Source organism: Eurytemora carolleeae, unplaced genomic scaffold (assembly GCF_000591075.1).
Source record: "Eurytemora carolleeae unplaced genomic scaffold, Eaff_2.0 scaffold534, whole genome shotgun sequence".
NCBI lineage: Eukaryota > Metazoa > Arthropoda > Copepoda > Calanoida > Temoridae > Eurytemora > Eurytemora carolleeae.
The window spans coordinates 266,242-290,647 of NW_019396436.1; the positions used below are offsets into that span (position 1 = coordinate 266,242).

Consider the following 24,406-nt stretch of genomic DNA (forward strand, 5'->3'; position numbering starts at 1 on the left):
TCGTACAAACTGTTTTAGAAGTTGAAATGTTAGGTATTTGAATAATGTTAACAAAGATGCCCCCGCCCCCTTTTGAAAGTTTGAACTGTTAACACAATTTTCTCGTGATTTGACTAGAATGTAGAAAGTGTCCTTGTTTGCTTTAGTTTGTATGCTTTAACTGCTTTGTAGAGAAGATCCAAGCTGGAAAAATAAAAATGTCGTCTTTGTTTGGTATTTTTATATCTAGAATGGGAAATATTTGTCCCATTTTCTCTTTTGTCTTTGCTATAGACATCAACAATCAGCAGCAATCGCCAGTTTATGATTATACTAATCTTTATTGCTTAAAGAAAGATAAACAATAGAATTAAGAAAATATAGATTGTATAATCACATTATTTAAAAACACGATTGTTCTTTTTCTTTCGAGTTTGATCATTGAGGATGGACGGATTGATCTATGACCAGGTTATTGGTAGATGATAAACTTCTCAGAGGACAATACCAATCCTTCTGATATCTTCGGTACCCGAGAACCCTCAGTCCGAGGACTCAAGATGGAAAATTTCTCATAGGAAAATGCTTTCAGGAATGTAAACAGAAAATACCGAGTTGAGAAATTGAAGCAGGACCTTCTACTCCCTTCTACTCACTTCTACTCCCTTCTACTTCATTCTCCGATCCCTTCTAATCCTTTATATTCCTTTTTCCTCTCTTCTGCTCTCTTCTACTCCCTTCTACTCCCTTCTACCCCTTCTACTCAATTCCACTCCCTTCCACTCCCTTCTCCTCCCTTTTCCTCCCTTCTACTCCCTTCTACTGCTATTTTCAACTTTTGCTTCTTTCCCAACTACTGCTCTCTCTTTTCAAGTTCTGTTATTTTACTCAGGTTCATTTGAAGTGATAGGCTGTATTTGAATTACCACGCTGTATATTTGAAGTACCGGGATGTATTTGAAATACCGGGCTGTATTTGAAGTACCGGGCTGTATTTGAACTACTGGGCTGTTTTGAAATACCGGACTTTATTTGAAGTACCAGGCTGTATTTGAAGTACCGGACTGTATTTGAAATACCGGACTGTATTTGAAGTACCGGGCTGTATTTGAAGTACCAGGCTTTATTTGAAGTACTGGGCTGTATTTTAAGTACCGGGCTGTATTTGAATTACCAGGCTGTATTTAAAATACCGGGCTTTAATTGAAGTACCGGACTGTATTTGAAGTACCGGGTTGTATTTGAAGTACCGGGCTTTATTTGAAGTAGCAGGCTGTATTTGAACTACTGGGCTGTATTTGAAATACCGGACTTTATTTGAAGTACCGGGCTGTATTTGAAGTACCGGGCTGTATTTGAAATACCGGGCTGTATTTGAAATACCGGGCTTTATTTGAAGTACCGGGCTTGTATTTGAAGTACCAGGCTTTATTTAAAGTACCGGGCTGTATTTGAATTACCAAGCTGTATTTGAAATACCGGGCTTTAATTAAAGTACCAGACTGTATTTGAAGTACCGGGCTGTATTTGAAGTAGCAGGCCGGCTGTATTTGAACTACTGGGCTGTATTTGAAGTACCGGGCTGTATTTGAAGTACTGGGCTGTATTTGAAGTACCGGGCTGTATTTGAAGTACCGGGCTGTATTTGAATTACCGGGCTGCATGTGAAGTAACGGACTCTATTTGAAGTACCGGATTAACTTTTAAGCAGATCTGCATAAAATTGTACAGTAAGCAATGCATGCACAGACTATAGACAGCAGAATGGGGCAGTACAACAAATGTATCGTTTTCTTTTCGTGAGATAATTCCCTTATTCTCTCCATGCGTCCTTATTTTCTTCCTTTTAATTTTTTCCTGGTTCTCCATTGTTTAATTTCCCCCTCTAAACCGAACATCCCCCATAGTCTATAGCAAATTGGTTTAGTGAATGTCTGGTTAACGTTATACATTACACTTTACCATCCCTAGCTAGAGAGATAATGTAATACATTTTCTTCAGGGATAGTTCAGCATAAGATAATAACCTGCTTATATGAAAGAATACAGTACAGTTAGATTCAAAAAGCATGATTCACACTTGATAACATTAATAAGTCAAAATTTAGAATAAGAACTTATTTTTGATTAATTTTGTTAGAAATATCAATTTCTATCTTGAAATATATTTTCTCCTATAGTTCCGTCCCTGGGAGATTTTTTCTCTGTGGTTCCTTGAATATTAGATAGCTCCGTCTCTGAGATATTTTCTCTTTGTTGTGCGCATATTAGATAGCTCCGTCCCTTAGATATTTTCTCTATGGTTCCGTGTATATTTGATAGTTCCGTCGCTGAGATATTTTCTCTATGTTGCGTGTTTATTAGATAGCTCCGTCCCTTAGATATTTTCTCTATGGTTCCGTGTTTAGTAGATAGCTCCGTCCCTGAGATATTTTTTCTCTGTTCCGTGTATATTAGATAGCTCCGTTCCTTACATTTTTTCTCTTTGGTTCCGTCTATATTAGATAGCTTCTACACCGAGAGGTATTACCCTCTCTGAGTTTGTGTATATAAGATAGTTCCGTCCCTGAGATATTTTCTCTATGGTTTTTGTATATTTAATAGCTCTGTCTCTGAAATATTTGTTTATGGTTCCTCTATATTAAAAAGCCTTGTCTTGTCCCTGATATATTTCATCTATGGCTCTCAATGTGTATTCTATGGTAATAAATACAACATGTGTAATTCCTCCAACGAATTGATGAACAGTATTTTGTCTACACAATATTCTGAATGAGTCATATCTTCCATTAGAGTTTTACATATCAATAGGAATGTATGAATACAATAAATCGACGTGTACAAATCCTTGAAACCATCCAGCATGAAGAAAAGCATCAGCCATGAATATAATTTTCATGGAGCAAAATATGTTTTGTTTACAAATATTCAATTTACATGGAACAAACATTCAGAAGTCTTAAATATACGTTTTAAATAAATCATTTTATCGTGTAGCTTTTTCACTTCTCATCTATATCCATCTATACACTCTACATAGGGGTAACAAAGGCTAGACAAAATTCGAATTTTTTTTTCTCAAAAATAATTTTTTTTTTTCAATAATATTTTTTTATTTCACGGGCAACCAGGGCACTTCAGCCAATATTTATATGTCTCTGTACTTTTTTAACCCCATTTTCTCAATAACCAACAGAAAATGTTCTGAACTTATTTTCAGAAGATATATATATTATATATAACTGTGAATATATAAGTACACATTTGTACTCCCCTCTAAACACATAATTCCCTTCAGCTAAAAATGTTTCATCAACCCTTGTTTTGTTTGCTCAGAAGGTTAGGGGTACAGAGCATATTTACATATTTGCACGATCGATAAAAAGTTATGTTGCTAGCCTTTTTTAATAAAAAACCAAGATTGTGGTTTAGATCCTGTATTTATTTTTTTATGCAGCCTCTGAAGAAGTTTACTTAATGCAGTATGTTTTATAAAAATTATACTAACTTTTTTTTTAAACTGTTTATGAATTTTGATGATTGTTGGAGAAACTACCTTATATTACCTTATATTATATGTTTTCAATTGTATTGTGTTAAATGTTTCTAGCAATGTTCATCCCTGTATATCTTGGAACACCCTGTATATCTGGAATACCCTGTATATCTGGAACACTCTGTATTGTTGGAACACTCTCTATATCTGGAACACCCTGTTTATCTGGAACACCATGTATATCTGGAACACCCTGTATATCTGGAACAGCATGTGATCTGGAACACCCTATATTTCTGGAACACCCTGTATTTCTGGAACACCCTGTATATCTGAAACACCCTATATCTGGAACACCCTGTATATCTGAAACAGCATGTAAATCTGGAAAACCCTGTATATCTGGAACACCCTGTATATCTGGAACACCCTGTATATCTGGAAAAACCCTGTATGTCCGGAACACCCTGTATATCTGAAACATCCTGTATATCTGAAACACCCTGTATATCTTGAACAACCTTAAATCTAGAACACCCTGTATATCTTGAACATCCTTTCATCTGGAACACCCTGAATATCTAGAACACCCTGTATATCTAGAACACCCTGTATATCTAGAACACCCTGTATATCTAGAACACCCTGTATATCTAGAACACCCTGTATATTTGGAACACCCTGTATGGCTGCTATATGTTCCAACTATCCCCCCTATTCGCCAATTCCTATTATTTGTATATCTTGTTTAAATCCAGCATAGTTAAAGTCTTATGGACTTCACTTAGTTAAATTAAAAGAATTTACAGTATGGAAGACATTTTACATTGCATGCATAGATGTATTGTATAGTATAAAATACATTTTACATATCATGTATAGATGTATTGGATAGTATGGAATACATTTTACATATCATGTATAGATGTGTTGTATAGTATCGAATACATTTTACATATCATGTTTAGATGTATTGTATAGTATGGAATACATTTTACATATCATGTAAAGATGTATTGTATAGTATGGAAAACATTTTACATACCATGTATAGATGTATTGTACAGTATGGAATACATTTTACATATCATGTATAGATGTATTGTACAGTATGGAATACATTTTACATATCATGTATAGATGCATTGTATATTATGGAATACATTTTACATATCATGTATAGATGTATTGTATAGTATGGAATACATTTTACATATCATGTATAGATGTATTGTATAGTATGGAATACATTTTACATATCATGTATAGATGCATTGTATATTATCGAATACATTTTACATATCATGTATAGATGTATTGTATAGTATGGAATACATTTTACATATCATAGATGTATAAATGATGTATGAATTGTATGTAGCATAAGAAGTAATTAATTTTACTTAAGAACGTGTGACGTGTGTACTGTTTGTTTCTCTTTTTTTCCTACATATTATAAAATAAAAGATATATAATTTTATCAGAATAGTTTTATTTGCTTACAGTTATATATGGAGTGTGTACTCAAGCTTGTTGTTTGATTATAATATTTTTATTTTTTTTTCTCAAGAAGGTTTATGCCTCACAGAAAAGGGAAGAATGAGCGACATTGTACCGTACGCCATTATATATTTGAATGATAATGAATTTGAGAAAGTTTGGATTACGACATGTAATGTAACAAATGTTATTTTTCATTTCTATGGTTTGCATAATTATCTTTTTTTTTGCCATATTATTCATTTTCACGTTTGATCGTCTAGTAAGGACCAGCTCATCATTTCAGTCGAATTTTGGCAGCTCCTGTCCTGTCCGCAATTTTTTTTATTAAAGTACCTATGTTGATAGAAATGGCACTGTTATATTTAATGTTTAATTGAGAAGATTTTTCTTATTCTCCTTCCTCATTCTCCCTATAACCCCATCCCTTCACATACAACCCCTACTTCCCAGCAGAACATTTGCCCCCCCCCCAGACATCCTCCTTCCTTCCATCAGTCTATGACCTTCCCCGTCCCTTCTCCAACTCCTTTCCTTCTCCTACACCTTCTCCCTTCCTTTGGCTTTTAAATTTTTTTGTTTGTTTTTCACTTCTAAATTTTTTAGACTTCTTTATTTTAGCGGACTATTCCTTTAACTTTTGAATACCTTAAACCATATGATTTTAGATTATGATTTTATTTGACTACCCTTTAACTTTTAAATGCCTCAAACCCTATGATTTTAGTCGACTATCCCTTATAATAATATCTGAATACTTTAATTACTGTGATTTTAGTGTAGTGTTTCTTTAAGCTATGAACCCCGTAAACCCTGTAATTTTAGTGTACTATCACTTTAAGTTCTGATTCCGCGTGAACAATCTTCAGACTTTAATCCAAGTTAGAATTTAGAAGCTTAGAGTTCCATTAATCTATCCCCGGCTTATCCCATACATAAGATCTCAATCCGTACCAAACTATCTCCCCTTTCCCCTCCCCTTCCCCTCACCTCCTTTACTCCCCCCCCCATTCCAACATACCCATTCAGTAATTTCCAAACTACTTCCCCCTTCTTGTCAAAGTTCCTTTGGATAAGTATTCATTTTGAGGCGGGTTGGGGGAAGGGGGGGGGGGCGATGGGATTGATATGGATGAAGGTGGAGGTCCTTAAAAATGCCAGAATAATGTCAGAAGCTAATATATTCAAGTGTACTGTGAAAATCAACAACAGGGTGTCCCACGAAACATGACAGTTGGTGAATAGTTTAGAATGTCTTTTTCCATAATTTTTGATACCAAAAATAAAAATAAAAATATAATATGGGAGTCATGTTATAGTAAAATTGATTTCATAGTAAAATATTTTCAAGCACACGATTTTTTTAACGAAATAAACTGCAAAAAACCTTTAATATCTAATACAGAGTATGGGAGACGACATTCATAACTATTTATCAACTGTCATGTTTCGTGGGACACCCTGTAATTAAAAGCATAGCTTGATTCACATTTGTATGGGTCCTTTTCTACTTTTTAGATTAATATCTTATTGATTCAAAAACATTCTTGTTATACTTACTTACTGTCTTCCTTTTGGTTTCTAGGGTTATGTGGGAATTTAAAACCTACAGAATTCGGCAAATTGAAGCGAACAGAATTAATACATTTTTCCAACTCCATTTCTTCCAATTAATGGATATATTGGAAACTTAATCTGATAGTTGAACATTTTAAAGGGACTGTAAAGGAAAAATGAAAGGGGGTATAGGCTGAAAGCTAATCCCTTTAGCTCTTGATCGCGACCCATAAAAGTTATATCTGATGTCCCTGTCTCGAGAAATTGATATACAACTGTGTCTAATTTATACGAAAAGTTAATATATTTACAATTTTGTATAAAAGTAGTGGGTTTAAATAGATCAATTTCAGCAAATATGCAACCAATCTGAAAACGATGATATCCCAGAGAAAGCTAATTATTACTTAGGTTTACTCCAATTCTCATTTTATATTTGTTATTTCTATTTTTAATAGATTTAATTCATAATATTATTTGCACGTCCGTATTACTTGACCAGAAATTCCACCAATGACAGTGCAGTAAAGTGGTCACGTGATACTGCTCTGCCATTGGTGATAGTTCTGGTCACGATCAAGAGCTAAAGTGATTAGCTTTTAGCCTATAACCCCTTTCATTTTTCCTTTACAGTCCCTTTAAGAATTCAATTTCCAGATGGGTATTTAGAAAATGGTCCTAAGTTTATATATTTAACTACGAAAGGGTGGACACGAGTAAACCTGTCTTTTTAGTTTCAGGTCATTAAACCATTGGTAATTGAACAAAATTAATCTTTTAATCAGCAATGAAGTTAGTACTTGTAACAGGGAAGAAATTAAAACATTCCTCGATAAATTCTGATGTTAATTGTGCCCTCACGAGCCCTTTATAATGCTATACTTCATAATACCCTGCTGCAAGCTAAAGGGATCTTATGAATAGAATAATTTAGTCTATGTGCTCAAGTTCTCATCAAAACCTTTAAAAACTTAACACAAATTATTTTTAGAAGCGAACAAGAATAAGAAAAAAAACTGTCCAGGGGAACAAAAACAGAAAAAGAAAATGCTAATTAAAGAAAAAGAAAATTTTTTTTTAAACGTTGCTCTAAGGGTACAACTGCATTATCTATTATTACTAAAACATTTAAAAATCTTAAAAGAGGGTTCCGTAGAAATGCAAGACTAAAACATATTTAACTTTTTGTTAAGAGTGTTTTAAAGATCCCGAAACTTCTTGAAAAAAATGCTTCCAATAAACCACAAAATATGGCAGTATGATTAAAACTGATTTTTACTAAAATCAAATTTTGCTTATCAAGAAGTAATATAAAATGATTTGAGTTGGTCTGTTAGCATTCGTCAAATGATTTAGAAAAAATATATGAAGAATTCTCGTCAACATTTTTGATAAACTGGATGATCTGTAGTTGAGCTTACTTTTGTGATCCTGCTGGCACCTGGGATATTAAGAAAATAGTGCTTTGACCGGCTCGTTATTGCAGATTTTTCATCAGAATGTATCATGGAATGTTTCATTTTCTTCCTTTGTCCATGTACCATTAATTTCAACATTTTTTTAACAGATCTTGTTTTACAGCTTTTTATAGGATGCCAAAAAAGTAAAAAGATTGGTTTCATTATGAATGAAAGAAATATCTTTCTTTGATCGGCTATAAATGAATTGATTTTTTTTAAAATTATGGTTACTCTATAAAATTTACTCATATGGATTTAGGGTACAGAGATATTAAAGGAAAATGGTAAATTCTACAGATTAATTAACTAAACCTACGGATGAAGGAATGCTGCAGATATATATTTTTTAAATTGAATTATTATGTTGAGCTCTTTAAAACTGCATATTTATTTATGCTCACAATTTTACAGATTTTCAAAGATTTGGTATATTATGCTGGTAGGCAATGTTATCAATATAATGAAGACGACTTTATTAATTTAATTGTTAACAAGCTTTGTTTACAAGTTAAAAAGTAATAAAAGAAAAGCTTTTTTTCTTGTGTCTTTGTGTACGTGTATTCAGGCTGTTTTAAAGCTTGATATAAATCAAAAATTAAAGAAAAAGTCGTCTTCATTATATTCATATCATTGCCTACCACCGTAGTATAAAGCTCATTGAAAAATTGTCAAGACGACATTTTATAAATTCTCCCAGGTTCCGGGTTAAACTGTAAAAAAACTGCCTTGTCACTCCTTAAATAACGAGTCACTTTAAATTTCGTATACTGTCCCTTTTAGACATAAACAATCCCGTTTATCAAAGATTTCAATATGTTTTATTATGATTAAAAGCGCTTCCATTGTTTATCAAACAACCCATGATGAAAGATAAGAACTAAAATGAAAGTTTATATAAAGCTCGGAGCAAAGTTTGGTGAAACCAATTTCTAAAAGTTTGAAAATATGATGAAGTGATATAATGATAAATATATAAAGTAAAATGATCAATCAATCATTAGCCTGGACCGGGAGGGGGGGGGGGGCGGGTAGAGAAGTGGGGGATAATGTTCTAGATTTTAAAATTCTTATAAAGTTAGGCCATTAGGGCAAGAAAGCAAAGAATAGGAACCGGCTTCAAAATACACGATTTATTCAATATCTTCTCTATAAACGTTCATTTATGAATCGTTTGCAGTTTTTCTTTTACTTTTGCGATCCTCCTGTAAAGAGATGGCAAATCGTAATTTCAGGTATACATCTATACAAACACGGCAATGCCTGATTCACAATGATACCCTTGAAAACTTTGTCTGGTCAAGTATGAATTAGATATATTTCACATTAATAATCAAATACAGGTTTCAAGGGTACCGTTGTGAATTTTCATCTGTGCACAGTCTCTTTCAGAAGAATTAAATTAATAAATATTATTGTTTTTGCCTAAACTATTTATAATTGCTAATAATTATTTTTTTCCGATTCATTCCCTGTAATTTTCAGTAAACAGTTGTATACGTTTATTGTGTTCTGTTTGGAGAACATGAAATAAGTAGATTAACCTCCTACTTTTAGTTCTTTAATATGCTAAGTGCAAATTTCTAAAAGATAATTTTTGTACAGTTTAAGTGAAAAAGCCCATAATTCGGACATACTTAACATGTGTAGAGTCAAGATAATGTCTGTATTCTTAAAAAAATATCATCGAGGTTTAGTGTTTTTAATCCATCAATTCCAGCTGACATATATTTACAATCAATATATAAATATATATACAGTTAAATACTCGGACGGAATTTAATGTTAATTAATCAGACAACTTCAAAATCTAATTTTAACAAATTTGATTTATGCAACGATGATAATGATTTAGCCCTAGTCCTGCCAATTCCAAAATGTGGTCTGCCTTTATTGTGCGTCTAAAAATATGTAAACTGTCAATTAATTCCGTGTCTTTCTGGTTATGCTTGTAGATAATAAGTTTCATCTAAAAGTATATTTATTTGTAAATATTATATGCATGGAATCCCATTTTATCCCAAATTTTTGTTTGACATAATTGATGGATTTTTAAACTTCGTTCTGCGTCCGTTAGAATAAATTTTCTCAATTTTAGTACAGACATACACACACAACTGTGGGATGGAAGACGAGATTCAAGCATTCGTGTCTTTGGTGTTTTATAAAGCAAATGGTTTTATATTTATAGCTTTAATGTTAAAAACTAACTTAATAAGGTAAATGGGTCTGTGAACAGTGTACAATTTTGGACCATCTATGCTATGCCTTCCAATTTTTATTTTTATGGGACTACTATTCAGTGGCTACTGTATACAGTGATAACCAGAAAACTCTGGAATAGGAAGACGACTTTTAGACTCAATTTATGACTTTGAATAGTCCAATATGAGTAAAACTATTTGCTTTGTAACAACATCAAAAACACTTAATTATTGCTATAATGTCGTCTTCCTATTTCAGAATTTTCTGGTTTTCACTGTAGTTTTCGTTTACTTCTTTCTTCTTCTTATCAACTTTTTTCGTAATAAATTCAACAAAAATATAATATTTGACGTAACGACATTATTGGCAGTACTTTTAAACGTATTTGATGTGAATATTTTAACATATATGGAAGTATAGGGAGCCCACGAAACATGACAGTAGCAAGACGACTTAAAAGTCGCGCTTTGAACTTTTAAATTTTTTCTGACACATTTCTGACTTTTGAAACAATATATAATCAACAATTTCTCCTAGTCCTGTCATTTCCGCGAAGTGGGACAACTGTTTTTGTTCTTTCAATATTACCTGAGCTATTAAGAATTTCCTTCAGATATCAATTTCATTAAATAAAACCAAAATTGTCGAATTCAGAGGTATTTTGTAATTAGTAACATTAGAATTTCACATTTGAAATTAAATTTACGAATAAATGCCGCAAATTATTTCTAAAATCAAAGACGACATTAAATTCTTCTTGCTACTGTCATGTTTCGTGGGACACCCTGTAGCTGCAAACAAGTAGCCTTTCCATCTTTTATTGAAATAATGAAGTCTAAAATTATATTGCAGAAGAAATTTTTACCTCGTGATAAAGTACGGCAGACAAAATACCAGTACATCGTTGCGTGCTATTAGCACCTTTATTTTGCTAAAAAGTCCTCTCCTAAACTGAATCGTATAAACATGGGAGGTCGTCTTGACTTCTGGTATTTTCTAATCATAGAGTAATATTCAAAATGGTTTCTTAAGAAGGGAAAAGGTTCCCTGGGCAGAATGCTTTCAGCAGAATAAACAGACTTTTCTTGGTAACTTGGGGGAGTTCTCTCTAAATATTTATTATTTTCAATAGTCAGTTCTCTCTAAATATTTATTATTTTCAATAGTCGGTTCTCTCTAAATATTTATTATTATCAAGAGTCGGTTCTCTCTAAATATTTATTATTTTCAAGAGTCAGTTCTCTCTAAATATTTATAATTTTCAAGAGTCGGTTCTCTCTAAAAATAACTACGCGCATTTGTTCTTTAGACACAATTATGAGGAAAACTGAAATAACGACGACATCAATTCCACAGATAAGATATAAGGGTGCTATTGCGAATCATGTATGCATAAAGATGTTTTGTTATTTTTTATTCTCATTATTTTGTTCCATTGAAAACACGATTTAAATGATTTTCTTTGATTTTGAAGAGTAAGAACCAACCTGACGTAAATGAGAACATGAGAGCCCCCAAGAAGATGAAAATGAAGATGACCATGAGGTTGATCATGATTGGAACCATGACCAGGTCTGTCGGCATATACCTCTCCTTCCCCACCTCGTCGTTGTTGATGCCGTGCCCCTTCCTATCCACGTCAGGAGGCAACTCACTATCTCGCCTGCGAGCTCGACAACATCTAGATGTTTTAATATTAGAATTTAATGCGCAAACAAATGATTAATTATCGTCTAACATATATATATATATATATTACATCCTATTTGTATTGGAATATGTTCAGTCATATATGATCTCTCATAGAGTAAATCCTATAGAAAGGGGGGTTGGGATTTAAGATGAGGGGAGGAGATGCATAATTATATTCACATCAGCCATATTACCATATTTTAAGCCTGGTATAAACTTAAATTTGTATTTTATTCAGAAAATTTCTTATATGTTAAATATATTTTTTTGTATTTCATTGATTATTATTTTTCTTTACCCTATTATTATGCATTTATTAAAAAAAAACAATAGTATTAGGCCTCTGTGAATCTTAATTGAACGATTCTGTTCTGTAATGTATTGCCAAATTTTTCTCTCAAATGAAATCGTAAAAATTCGTAAAAATTTCAAATCATGTCTTCTCAATTCCAAATCTGTTGAATCGGATGTATTTCCAGTATTTTCATGAATTATTAAAATGTTTTCAGAAATATTTGAGAATTTTCTTTTTCCGCACTTTAGGGATTTGCTGACATCTTGCTTAGCTTTGATCCTCTTTCTAGAACTTTCTTTTCTAATTTCTAGGAATTCAAATACTTTTTATCATAAATACAGGACAATATTTTCAACATTTTTGCTGACAGATTTATGATAAAAAAATCATGTGTCCATAAAGCGTTGTCGAAATAATGGAAAGGATTTAGTCAAAAAAAAACTCTAATTTTACAAATAATATATCCTTGCAACCCGATATTTCAAACTCTGGCTATATATAATCTAGCAGAAATCAAAGTTTTAGATACCAAAGGTCTACGTCATCAGGTTGCAAAGATAAAAATATAAGAAAAATTGGGATTAGAGGTAAGTAACCAGCTCCTGTAGAACAAAATAAACTTTTTAAAAAAACTGTAAAAACTTTTTATCTTCTATTTATTCCAGGTTGAACTATACATATAGAATACTGTTATACGCAGATTAATCAACTTTAAGCTAAATATTAAAGCGCGGATAATTATTTTAAACACACAACATTTTTGTTCATCACAGAATCTTTGAGAATTCGAGTTATTTTGAAAATCAAACTCATTTTTGTCATTTATTCATCGGATTCAAATCCTTCGTTATCATTTCCTTTGTTTTCTTCCTTTTTCTCGTCATCATCTTCTTTCTCTTCTTCATCTTCATCTTTTGGAGTATTCTCGTTTTCTTCCTCTTCTTCAGGTTTAGATTCCTCATCCTCATCCTTTATCTCTTCGATACCATCATCATCTGGATCTGTTTCATTGATGATTACAACTGCAGCCGCGGGGTCTTTCTTCTTCGATCCAAAATCATGATCGTTGCCATTTTTATCATGCGGAGTTTCTGAAACCATTCCCTCTTTACTGAGTTTCACCACCTCCTCATCAGATTCTTTTCCTCCCAGAGAACTTGCGAGCCATTGAAACTAAAAAAAAAAGAAAATAATAAAAGAGAAAAATATACATGCAAATCCAAAACAAAATCAAAACTCGCACAAATAAATCATTTTGAGCTAATCTTGAAATTAGGTTCCAGTTTTAAATTCATTGGTCTGAAATTTCCTTTACTTCTTTATATATACATTGCTTGTCTGATTGTGTGTCCGTTTGTACCAAACAAAAGTAAAAATGGCTAAACCGATCAAGAGAACATTTTTTAAAGACAAATCAACGATGTTTTTGTATGTTATTGTTTGCAAATTTAAGAAGAGAAAATGGCGAAGATTGAGCCTAGAAACCGTTACATTAAAATGATTCCATTTTAGGATGAGGTTTCTTTACCTTCTCAATGATCTGCTCTTGCATAAGATTCAAGCACATGGAGATTAGAATCATACCAAATATAAGATAGCTCAGAGATAAAACCATCACAATAAACGCCTTTGGGTCGGTTTCAAATCCTAAAGAAAAAAAGTTACAAAAACTAGATGAGGCATGTATCATCGAGATCATGGAGTACATCCTACTAGTATTGGAATATGTTCAGTCATAGTTGATCTTTCATAGAGTACATTCTATTTGTATTGGAATATGTTCAGTCATAGTTGATCTCTCATAAAGTACATCCTATTTGTATTGGAATATGTTCAGTCATAGTTGATCTCTCATAGAGTACATCCTATTGTATTGGAATATGTTCAGTCATATATGATCTCTCATAGAGTAAATCCTATTTGTATTGGAATATGTTCAGTCATATATGATCTCTCATAGAGTAAATCCTATTTGTATTGGAATATGTTCAATCATATTTGATCTCTCATAGAGTACATCCTATTTGTATTGGAATATGTTCAGTCATATATTATCTCTCATAGAGTAAATCCTATTTGTATTGGAATATGTTCAATCATATTTGATCTCTCATAGAGTACATCCTATTTGTATTGGAATATGTTCAGTCATAGTTGATCTCTCATAGAGTATACATCCTATTTGTATTGGAATATGTTCAATCATAGTTGATCTCTCATAGAGTACATTCTATTTGTATTGGAATATGTTCAATCATATATGATCTCTCATAGAGTACATCCTATTCGTATTGGAATATGTTCAATCAAATTTGCAGGGTCTGCAGGGTCTGCAGGGGTTTGTTTTAAACTTCGATTTTGGCATATATTTAGATCATATATTTAGTAGGCATTTTGCCGGCGTACACATCAATACTAAATGATCTGAGAGATAGATAGATATTTTCCTCCTAAAATGTAAACAAAAAATAAGAAAGTAAACAAAGACTGGCTGGAAAAATTACGTTTTTAAGAATACGTACACAAATAACCCCAGTTTTTCTAAAGTTGTACAGTTTTCCCCAGAGCCCGAAATTTAAAAGAGTATCGTTGGACAAAACTCCCGAGTTTCCCATTTGGGGTCTTAACATTTGTGTAGATTTTGATTTAAAAGATTCGAAAAAATGAGAATATAAACAAACTGAATAAAATAATACTTTATAACAAAAATATTGATATTCACAAAACTGTCTAACCCCATTCGTGAAACTCGGGTTTTCAAACTGGTTTTCAGAAGGATACCCTGTCTTAAGTTTTGGGCTCAGCTTACCTGCTGTACTTAGTACACTGAACCTCCATTAATATCTACTTTGCGATATAGCCCAACAAAAAGTATTTAATAGCAAAAAAAAGACAAATCTCCATTTGACGGGTGAAAATGGAGTCTAAAGTATAAAAGATTCTCGGGACCTTTTCTTTACCTTGGGAATTGTACATATATAAGCTCTACCTGCAAATGAGTCCACCGGTGTATAGTCCCCGAACCCAATAGTAGTCAGGGTTACAAAACAAAAATAAGCCGAGGTTACAGGGTCCCAACCTTATAAAGAACATATTTAAATAAACCTAATAAAATATTTTTATATATTTATAAAATTGAAATGAAAGCTGTTCACTCTTTATGAATTCTAATTTTCCCATCCTTATATCATGCAATCTGATGTCTTATGTGTTGATATTTCAAACTATGAACTGGATTCACTTCCTGAAATATGAATTATTTAAGGTTTCCCTCTAAGAATACACAGTTATAGAAAATTAGAGTTAGAAGAGAGTGCTCAGTTCCTTCAAATCACAAAATAAATAAAAAATGTTGAGTTACTTAAACTTAATACGCGTAATTTCAGGATACTGATATCCGTCAACTCTTTAAATTTGATTATTTTCAATAGTCGGTTCTCTCTAAATATTTATTATTTTCAAACCCCCCTTCCCCCTACCCCGTTCCTTGTGAACACAATCCCCTATCTGCATATCATAAATTTCTTATGACACCTTCTCAAAACTCAAATATCCTCCCCCCATATCCTCTCCTTCTTTTGTCCCCCTCCATAGAAGAGAGGGAAGAGGGTTTGGAATAATAAAATTCAATTTGAGGATCGAATACATAGGGAATATTCGGGAATATGATTTGTTCCAGATATCAAAACTTTGTCACTATAATAACAGAATTTGTTCGATGAATAATTTATTCCAAATTGAACAAATGCAATTTATCAAAGATTCGGTGTCAACATGTATTTGTATTGTGTATTCAGAACCACCATTAGATCTTACACTTCTAGATAGATAGATATAAAGATAGATAGATTTACAGATATAGAGATAGATAGATAGAAACATAGATAGATAGATAGATCTGTAGACATGAATATTGAATAACCAGGCAGTTGGATAGATTAATGGACCTACTGTATGGTTATATACTGTACCTGTAAAATAACCTACAGTATGCATTATGTACTGTACCTGTAGAGCACCCTTCTAGATGGTTTAAGTACTGTAATTACAGAACCATACTGTATGGTATATGCATGGATAAATAAGTAAACATAGATAGCTTATGTACGCAAAATCGCCAAGAATTGTACAGTACGCGAACTCGTACTTCTAGGGGTCAAAGTGTACTTCAATGATAAGCGGGGTTTGGTGTTTTAATGGATTTCATAATAGAGTGTAAAATAACTCCGGGAATGAAACTATTTGAACAGCAATATTTCACTGAGCAATATATCATATTGACGAGAAGTGAAGAAGGACATGAGAAGGAATAAAAAACTAACTTAAATTTCTCTCTACAGAACTTATGTACACCACAAGTACTCAATGACATAAGAACAGCCAATGTTCACAACCAACCTAGTTAATCTATATAATAGGAATATCTTTAAAACATCTGTGTACATTTATATCTTTCAAGATGAAAAATGTCGTCTTATGCGCAATCTATCTTTATCTATGGGTATGTGTTGTACCAGCAGAACACCCTACATAGTATGGATTTTGTACAGTACCTGCAGAATACCCTACTTTATAGTATATGTACTTAACCCTACTTTATGGTACATGTACTGTACCTCCAGAATACCCTAATGTATGGTATATGTACTGTACCTGCAGAATACCCTAATGTATGGTATATGTAGTGTACTGTACCTGCAAAATACTTAACTGTATAGTATATGTACTGTATCTGCAACTGCAGGATACCCTACTGTATGGTTCTTGTACTTTACCTCTTATAAAACCTTTCTGTACCTACAGAAACACCTAGTACTGTAGGTTTATGTACTGTATGGTCAATATGCTGTACTTGCAGCGGAAATGTATGGTATACTACCGGTCTTTGGAACTAAGAACTTTCCCGTGGCTCTCCCGAGTTACCCAATCAAAATTTGAGGCAAATCGGTCCTGGGGTGCTTGAGCTATAATCGAACAAACAAACAGATAGACAAACAGAGATTACAACTATATTTATAGACTATAGATGTACTGTACCTGCAGAATATCCTACTGTACAACCAACGAAATGTAACAGCTAGCCAATCTCCGATCTTCCCCATGAACACCAACATCAGAGGGATTCCTTAAGGATGTATACAAAGAGAATAGAATATATATTACAGGGGAATTTACTAGAAAAAGTGTAAAACGGCCATCTTGTTGTACTGTTCCCATACTGCAGGTGTACTTCACATATTTATGCTATATAACCTTTTGGGCCCTGGAATATCAGTTTATAGAAAATCTAAAATTAATGTTAAAAGAAACCTAAATTATTGAATAGGCTGGTTTCATAATTGAGCAATGATCATTTCACATAGACTCTATGCCTTTCACTTTACAAACGATGATTTTCCGTTATAACTATAAATCAAATGAAGTTTTTTATTCACCTAATTCATTATAAAGAATATTTAACAGCTTGAAAAATTCGAAATTGAAATGAATAGTCTAGGGAACATATAGTATTAATGTACTCTACTGCATAAAATTTGTGAACATTTACATGATTTGTACACTTTAAACTCCCTTCCAGGCTGAAAGGGACTGAAAAAATTTATACCGAGAGATTCTCTAAATTCCCCTCTAATAAATTTTCTATTCTCTATGGATGTATACTATATGGTGTTAAAGGGACTGCAGTTGAAGATTTTAAAATTTACATAAATTTTTCAAAGTCAAGCCATGTTAATTTTGAATGTTAAGAAAAAATGTAAATAAGATATTGAAAAAATTTGTTAATAGTCATAAAATGGACAAGTAGTCAATCGATAAGTAAGTAATATATATGTATGTATGTGCCTATTTGGAGGGTATGTCTATTGTCTATGAGGTTCACACAAAGAGAATAGAATATATATTAGAGTGGAATTTAGTATACCCCCTGGATATGAATTTGTTCAGTCCCTTTCAGCCTGAAAGTGAGTTCAAAGTGTACAAATCATGTAAATGTTCACAAATTATATGCCGTAGAATACATTATTACAGTATGTTCCCTAGACTATCCATTTCAATTTCGAATTTTTTAAAGCTGTAAATAAACTTTATAAAATGAATTAGGTATTAGGCTTAGAATTAGGCATACATTCTATTTGAAATGATCATTGGTCAATTATGAAACCAGCTTATTTCATAATTTGGTTCATATTAATTTGAGATTTTCTATGAAATGATATTCCAGGGCCCAAAAGGTTATATAGCATAAATATGTGAAGTACACCTGCAGTATGGAAACAGTACAACAAGATGGCCATTTTAAACTTTTGTTTATTAAATTCCACTCTAAGATATATTCTATTCTCTATTTTCTTTCTAATGACCAAATTTAACAAACAAAAACTTTTTGCACGAAATACGATTATTACTCACCTACAAGAGCGTATGCAATGCAAAACATTTTGGATGCCATAGTTTTTGGAGCTATATGGCCATATCCTACAGTCGTCATAATAGTGATGGTGAACAGTATGGAGCTTGCGAAACTAATTCAATTTTTCATAAATAGATTTAGGAAAATGATAATCCTAAACTAATAAATAGATTTAGGAAAATGATAATCCTAAACTAATAAATAGATTTAGGAAAATGCAATTAGTAAAAGTTTATATAAAAGTCTTAAGATTTTATAGTGTTTTTTTCAAAGACTATAGCATTTGTAAACATTGAAAAAGATTTTTCAAGAATGATGAAAATGATTTCCTAAAATCTCGACTGAATTCATCAGTTCCATCATATCCATATTCATTTGCAGCCTCAAGTACAAAGCGTTCCAAAGCCTTCAAATCTTGGTAGACCGCATCCTATACAAATACAAATCTTGGTAGACCGCATCCTATACAAATACTAATCTTGGTAGACCGCATCCTATACAAATACAAATCTTGGTAGACCGCATTTTAAACAATAAAATACCAATCTTGGTAGATTGCATCCTATATAAATACCAATCTTGGTAGACTGCATCATATACAAATACCAATCTTGGTAGACCGCATCCCACACAAATACAAATCTCGGTATACCAAATCCTATACAAATATAAATCTTGGTGCATCTTAAACAAAAAAATCTTTGTATTAAGTAAATACAAATCTTGGCAGACCGTATCCTAAGTAAATACAATTCTTGGTAGACCGCATCCTATACAAATACCAATCTTGGTAGACCGCATCCTATACAAATACAAATCTTGGTAGACCGCATTTTAAACAATTAAATACCAATCTTGGTAGATTGCATCCTATATAAATACCAATCTTGGTAGACTGCATCCTACACAAATACCAATCTTGGTAGACCGCATTCCTACACAAATACAAATCTCGGTATACCAAATCCTATACAAATATAAATCTTGGTGCATCTTAAACAAAAAATCTTTGTATTAAGTAAATACAAATCTTGGCAGACCGTATCCTAAGTAAATACAATTCTTGGTTGACCGTATTCTAAACAAATACAGATCTTGGTAGACCGCATCCTAAACAAATACAGATCTTGGTAGCCTGAACAAATACAAATCTTGGTAGACTGCATCCTATACAATTAAAAATCTCGGTAGACCGCATCCTACACAAATACAAATCTTGGTATACCAAATCCTATACAAATACAAAACTTCGTAGCCTAAACAAATACAAATCTTGGTAGACTCCATCCTCAACAAAAAAAAAACTTGGGGGAGACGCATCCTAAGTAAATACAGACCTTGGTATAATCCATCCTAAACAAATACAGATCTTGGTAAACCACATCCTAAACAACTACCAATCTTAGTAGCCTAAACAAATACAACTCTTGGTAGACCGCATCCTAAAGAAATACAAATCTTGGTAGACTGCATCCTAATCAAATACAGATCTTGGTAGACCAAATCCAAAACAAATTAAAATCCTGGTAGACCGCATCCTACACAACTCAAATCTTAGTAGACCAAATCCTAGACAAATACAAATCTTGGTAGACTGTATCCTAAACAAATACAGATCTTGGTAGACCGTATCCTAAACAAAAACAAATCTTGGTAGACCGTATCCTGAACAAATACAGATCTTGGTAGACCGCATCCTAATAAAATACAAATCTTGGTAGACTGCATCCTAAACAAATACAGATCTTGGTAGACTGCATCCTAATAAAATACAAATCTTGGTAGACCGCATCCTATGCAAACACCAATCTTGGTAAACCGCATCCTATACAAATACAAATCTTGGTAGACCAAATCCTAAACAAATTCAAATCTTGGTAGACCGCATCCTATACAAATAAAAATCTTGGTAGACCGCATCCTACACAAATACAAATAAATCTCCGTATACCAAATCCTATACAATATAAATCTTGGTAGACAGCATCCTTTACAAATACAAATAGGTAAGTCCTATTAAATCCATAAAAATTTAAATACAAAAAGTATTAATTTCTGTGAGTCTGTTTGTTTGTATGTCCGATCATAACTCATGAATTCCTTAACCAATGAGCTTTACATTTTGATCGGGCAATTTGGTGGAACCAAGAGATGTTCTTTGTCTGATCAAAAATGTTGAGTTGGTTGACTTTTATAGAGAAAATTTGGTTTAAACATGAGTAATATTTCAATTTTTAGTAATAACAAATTTTGACCCTCAACAATAATAATATGTACTTGATAAAAATAAGTTCATGCTTTTGGGGTGTACACACCAATGTACACAACACATACTGTGTACACATACAGTGTACACAACACATACTGTGTACACATACAGTGTACACAACACATACTGTGTACACATACAGTGTACACCATACTGAATTGATACCTTAAACTCATTCCGTGTGTAGTTGTATTTGATTTCATTTGTACCGTACTGCCAGAACTGTTGTTTAAGGTAATCAACAGCGTCATTCACATCCTTAGTCTTGGAACTTTTCACTAATTCCTAAAATATGAACATCCATATCCCTAGTCTTGGACATTTTTACAGCTTTCTAAATAAACATCAACATCCCTACGCAGTTTCCTAAAATATAAACATCAACATCCCTAGTATTGGACAGTTACACATCTTGCTAAAATATAAACATCAACATCTCTAGTTTTGGACAGTTTCAAAGCTTCCTAAAATATAAACATAAACATCGATCCCTATTCTTGGACAGTTTCACAGCTTACTAAAAAATAAACATCAACATCCCTACACAGTTTCCTAAAATATAAACATCAACATCCCTAGTCTTGGACATTTTCACAGCTTCCTAAAATATGAACATCAACATTCCTAGTCTTGGACATTTTCAAAGCCCTATTCTTGGACAGTTACACATCTTTCTAAAAAATAAACATCAACATCTCTAGTCTTGGACATTTTCAGAGCTTCCTAAAATATAAACATCAACATCCCTAGTCTTGGACAGTTTCAGAGCTTCTTAAAATATAAACATCCAATCCACGTATTCTCTGCATCGTTTCCTAGTCTAAAAATCTAAAGCTTCCTAAATATTAAATAGATTTCAAAAACTACCATCTGTACTAGGGCTGAGCATAGTAGCAGTTTATTAAATCCATTAATTTTCCAAAAATGTTGTACTGTCACAGAAATTTTCCTACCCCTAATTTCTTCAATTTTTAGGCAACCCAGTACAAAATAAGTATTAAATCATAACTGACCACTAATTCTTCCCTTTCCTGTTCCAGCCACATGAAGACCTTTGCTCCTCCGGCTGCGTAGCCAATAACAAGGAGTACGAGACCCACGTGGGAGAAGAGAATGTTCACAATAACCTGTACACATTATTCGATTTAGCACAAGGTAAGAAATGCAAGGAAAGTTAATTGCAGTTGCGTATACCCTGCGTACATTTTGAAACCAGTTCTCTCTGGGCGGAATTTGTAAACAAGAATAGATGCATCAGTGTTCGTTTAGAATCCTAGGAGGTTAAAAGCATTAAATTTTGATAATTTTGATAATTCACATAATAGTTTCCTATGACTAGAATATTTCATTGATTTTTTATTTGAAAGATGGATACCATGTCAGGCTTTGGCATCCGTCTTGTGTTTACATTATCGCCCAGAGACAGTACACTGCAGTACAAAAGATGCGTATACCTCTGAAATAACTTTCCTTGCATTACAACCTTGATTTAGCATATATTTTACAGAAATATGGTAAAGAATCCAGTTCAATCCAGTAATAGTAATTAGTAATTAGTAATTAGTATAGCAAAATTTGCGTCAGTGAACATAGTGACAATAATATCATGCTACTTTATGTAAGAGTGTTTATTGTATTAAATGCCAACTACCGATTTTTCACTAATCAGTAAGTTTTAATATATGTATTAAATCCTCGATCCTCTACCCTTTCCTTGAATGTAGTAGAGGAGACTAAATGTAAAAATAAGGGAATCAAAGCAGTTTTAAAGTGTTCTTTAGAGTCAAAGAGTAAAAATGATATTCATATATTTCTGTTTTTAGATGGCACTGCGTCCTTGCCCTTCCCCTTCCCTCTCTTGTATTCACTCTGAACTTTGAAAACCTTTTGAGCCATTGCATTGAGAAGATTTGGGTCCGTCCTAGTAAACGATTTTTGGACCCCCCCCCCTTCCTATCAATTTTGTGCATGACCACTTATTCTTCAGCAAAAATATTATTATTTTAGGGTTAGGTTAGGTTAAGACAATTTCTGGGCCGAGCGCTGCGGCAAGGACAGGCTAGGGTGACGAGCTCTGCGGCTATGACAGGCTATGGGGCCGAGCGCTGTGGCCAGGACACTAGGGGGCAGGCGCTCCGGCCACATGAACACTTATATCCATGGGTTACATGAGATCCATGTACAAAATTGATAGAAAGGGGGGGGGGCGGGGGGGAGGGGTTTTAAAATCGTATACTAGGAATTTACCGAAAATTTGAATATGATGTTCTAATTAATAAAATGTTAATACCTTCCAACATGGTGTTCCTTTCTTTACATATCTCTCATATGACTGCCCTCCCATAACTACCTTCAGCCTTCAGACTTCGCTAAAAATAAACATAAATGAAGTATTTACAAAAAAATGATATTGTTAATATAAAAATTCTTTTTTCTTTTAAACCAAAATATTTGATCTTTTATGCAACGTTTCATTTTTTAAATCATTAATTCAAAAATTAAGCTATAGCCAATACTCACTGAAAAAAAAAATATTTCTTCTATCCAAAGCTAAACCAAAGAACTCTCATTCTTACATAATCTTTAAAAATCTATATAATAGTTAAAATATTTTTAAGTTCAAAAATAAATTATGAAGGTTTAGCAAGCAGATTTTTAGAAGAGTAGCGAAATACCTGAAAACACGGCGAAAACAATTAAAGATTGAATTGTAAGATATTAAGGTTTGGAAGGTTTCAATGGATTGAATTCTGAAGGTTTTAAAATGTTTACAAGAAAGATTTTGAAAGGTTTAGAAACCTTGGAATCTCGGATATCAAAGGTTAAAAAATAGAAGTTCAAAGGTTTACAAAGTGAGAACCAGATAACTGTCGAAACATTTAAGCAATATTATGTGTGTATTTCATGTTGTTATAAAGCAAATACTTTTACAAGAAGCTTGAAAATCAAAGTGAAATGAGCCTGTGTACACTGCACAATTGCTGTGTTTCATGTTCTTTTAAAATCATAACTTGAGTCAAACAATCTTATTCATATTCCATAATTTCTTGGGTTCCACTTCAGAAATAAAATTATATATGAGGACTTTAAAAATGATCTTAAATTAACAAAGTTTGGATACTGGAATAATCAATATGTATATTCTAATATTATAGTTTTATTAACCTAGAATGAGCAAGGTTTATATCTCTAGTAAACCAAAGTTGAAAAAAATGATCGTGTAGGTGTAGATAACTAAAGAAAGAAGGAAACACAAAACTGTTGACGGCGATATAGAAACATGAATTATCAGGGTTTAAAAACTAAAATAAAATCAGTATATAAATTATGAACTGCTTGATAAATCAGTGTATGTTTAATACTGGTGGTTCCTAGTGTTTAGTCCATCACCTGGAAACCAAAGTATAGAAATATATTCAAACAGTTCCATAGAGAAAGCTTTGATCCGTCCACACTCACTCCCCTTGGTTCCAGGTTATAATCATATCACTATACATTATATACACTGATAGGCAAACCTTGCCTATTTAAAAACATCGGATTT

At 32.7% G+C, this 24,406-nt stretch overlaps 3 protein-coding genes across 5 annotated transcripts in view; 1 reads left to right on the forward strand and 2 right to left on the reverse strand.

Annotated features, from left to right (window-relative positions):
* Nucleotides 1-11,601: 11,601 nt before the first annotated feature.
* LOC111703307 (TWiK family of potassium channels protein 7) lies at nucleotides 11,602-23,474 on the reverse strand. The gene is made up of 8 exons (XM_023475207.1): nucleotides 23,383-23,474; nucleotides 23,153-23,231; nucleotides 21,876-21,989; nucleotides 21,028-21,147; nucleotides 18,923-19,023; nucleotides 18,593-18,705; nucleotides 17,219-17,306; nucleotides 11,602-11,875 (listed from the first exon to the last, which is right to left on the reverse strand). The coding sequence occupies exons 2-8, from the start codon at nucleotides 23,204-23,206 to the stop codon at nucleotides 11,617-11,619; spliced, it is 849 nt and encodes a 282-aa protein (XP_023330975.1). The 5' UTR covers nucleotides 23,207-23,231; nucleotides 23,383-23,474; the 3' UTR covers nucleotides 11,602-11,616.
* Nucleotides 12,821-15,281, reverse strand: LOC111703308 (acidic leucine-rich nuclear phosphoprotein 32 family member B). The gene is made up of 3 exons (XM_023475210.1): nucleotides 15,171-15,281; nucleotides 13,710-13,828; nucleotides 12,821-13,354 (listed from the first exon to the last, which is right to left on the reverse strand). Exons 2-3 carry the CDS (start codon nucleotides 13,794-13,796, stop codon nucleotides 13,004-13,006), a joined length of 438 nt encoding a protein of 145 aa, XP_023330978.1. The 5' UTR covers nucleotides 13,797-13,828; nucleotides 15,171-15,281; the 3' UTR covers nucleotides 12,821-13,003.
* Nucleotides 21,934-24,406, forward strand: part of LOC111703305 (tropomyosin) — a 57,212-nt gene continuing 54,739 nt past the window's right edge. For all 3 annotated transcript variants that reach the window (XM_023475203.1, XM_023475205.1, XM_023475206.1), the window contains exon 1: nucleotides 21,934-22,017. The gene's annotated coding sequence lies outside the window, so the exon portion shown is untranslated. The remainder of the gene's footprint in view (nucleotides 22,018-24,406) is intronic.

Coding starts and splice junctions, on each gene's coding strand:
- LOC111703307 (XM_023475207.1), bottom strand. CDS start 23,206: ATGGGAGGGCAGTCATATGAGAGATATGTAAAGAAAGGAACACCATGT. Junction 21,990..23,152: donor AAGGAACACCATGTTGGAAG/GTATTAACATTT, acceptor TAATGTGTACAG/GTTATTGTGAACATTCTCTT. Junction 21,148..21,875: donor AGGAAAGGGAAGAATTAGTG/GTCAGTTATGAT, acceptor TTCATATTTTAG/GAATTAGTGAAAAGTTCCAA.
- LOC111703308 (XM_023475210.1), bottom strand. CDS start 13,796: ATGGTTTTATCTCTGAGCTATCTTATATTTGGTATGATTCTAATCTCC. Junction 13,355..13,709: donor AAGAGCAGATCATTGAGAAG/GTAAAGAAACCT, acceptor TTTTTTTTTTAG/TTTCAATGGCTCGCAAGTTC.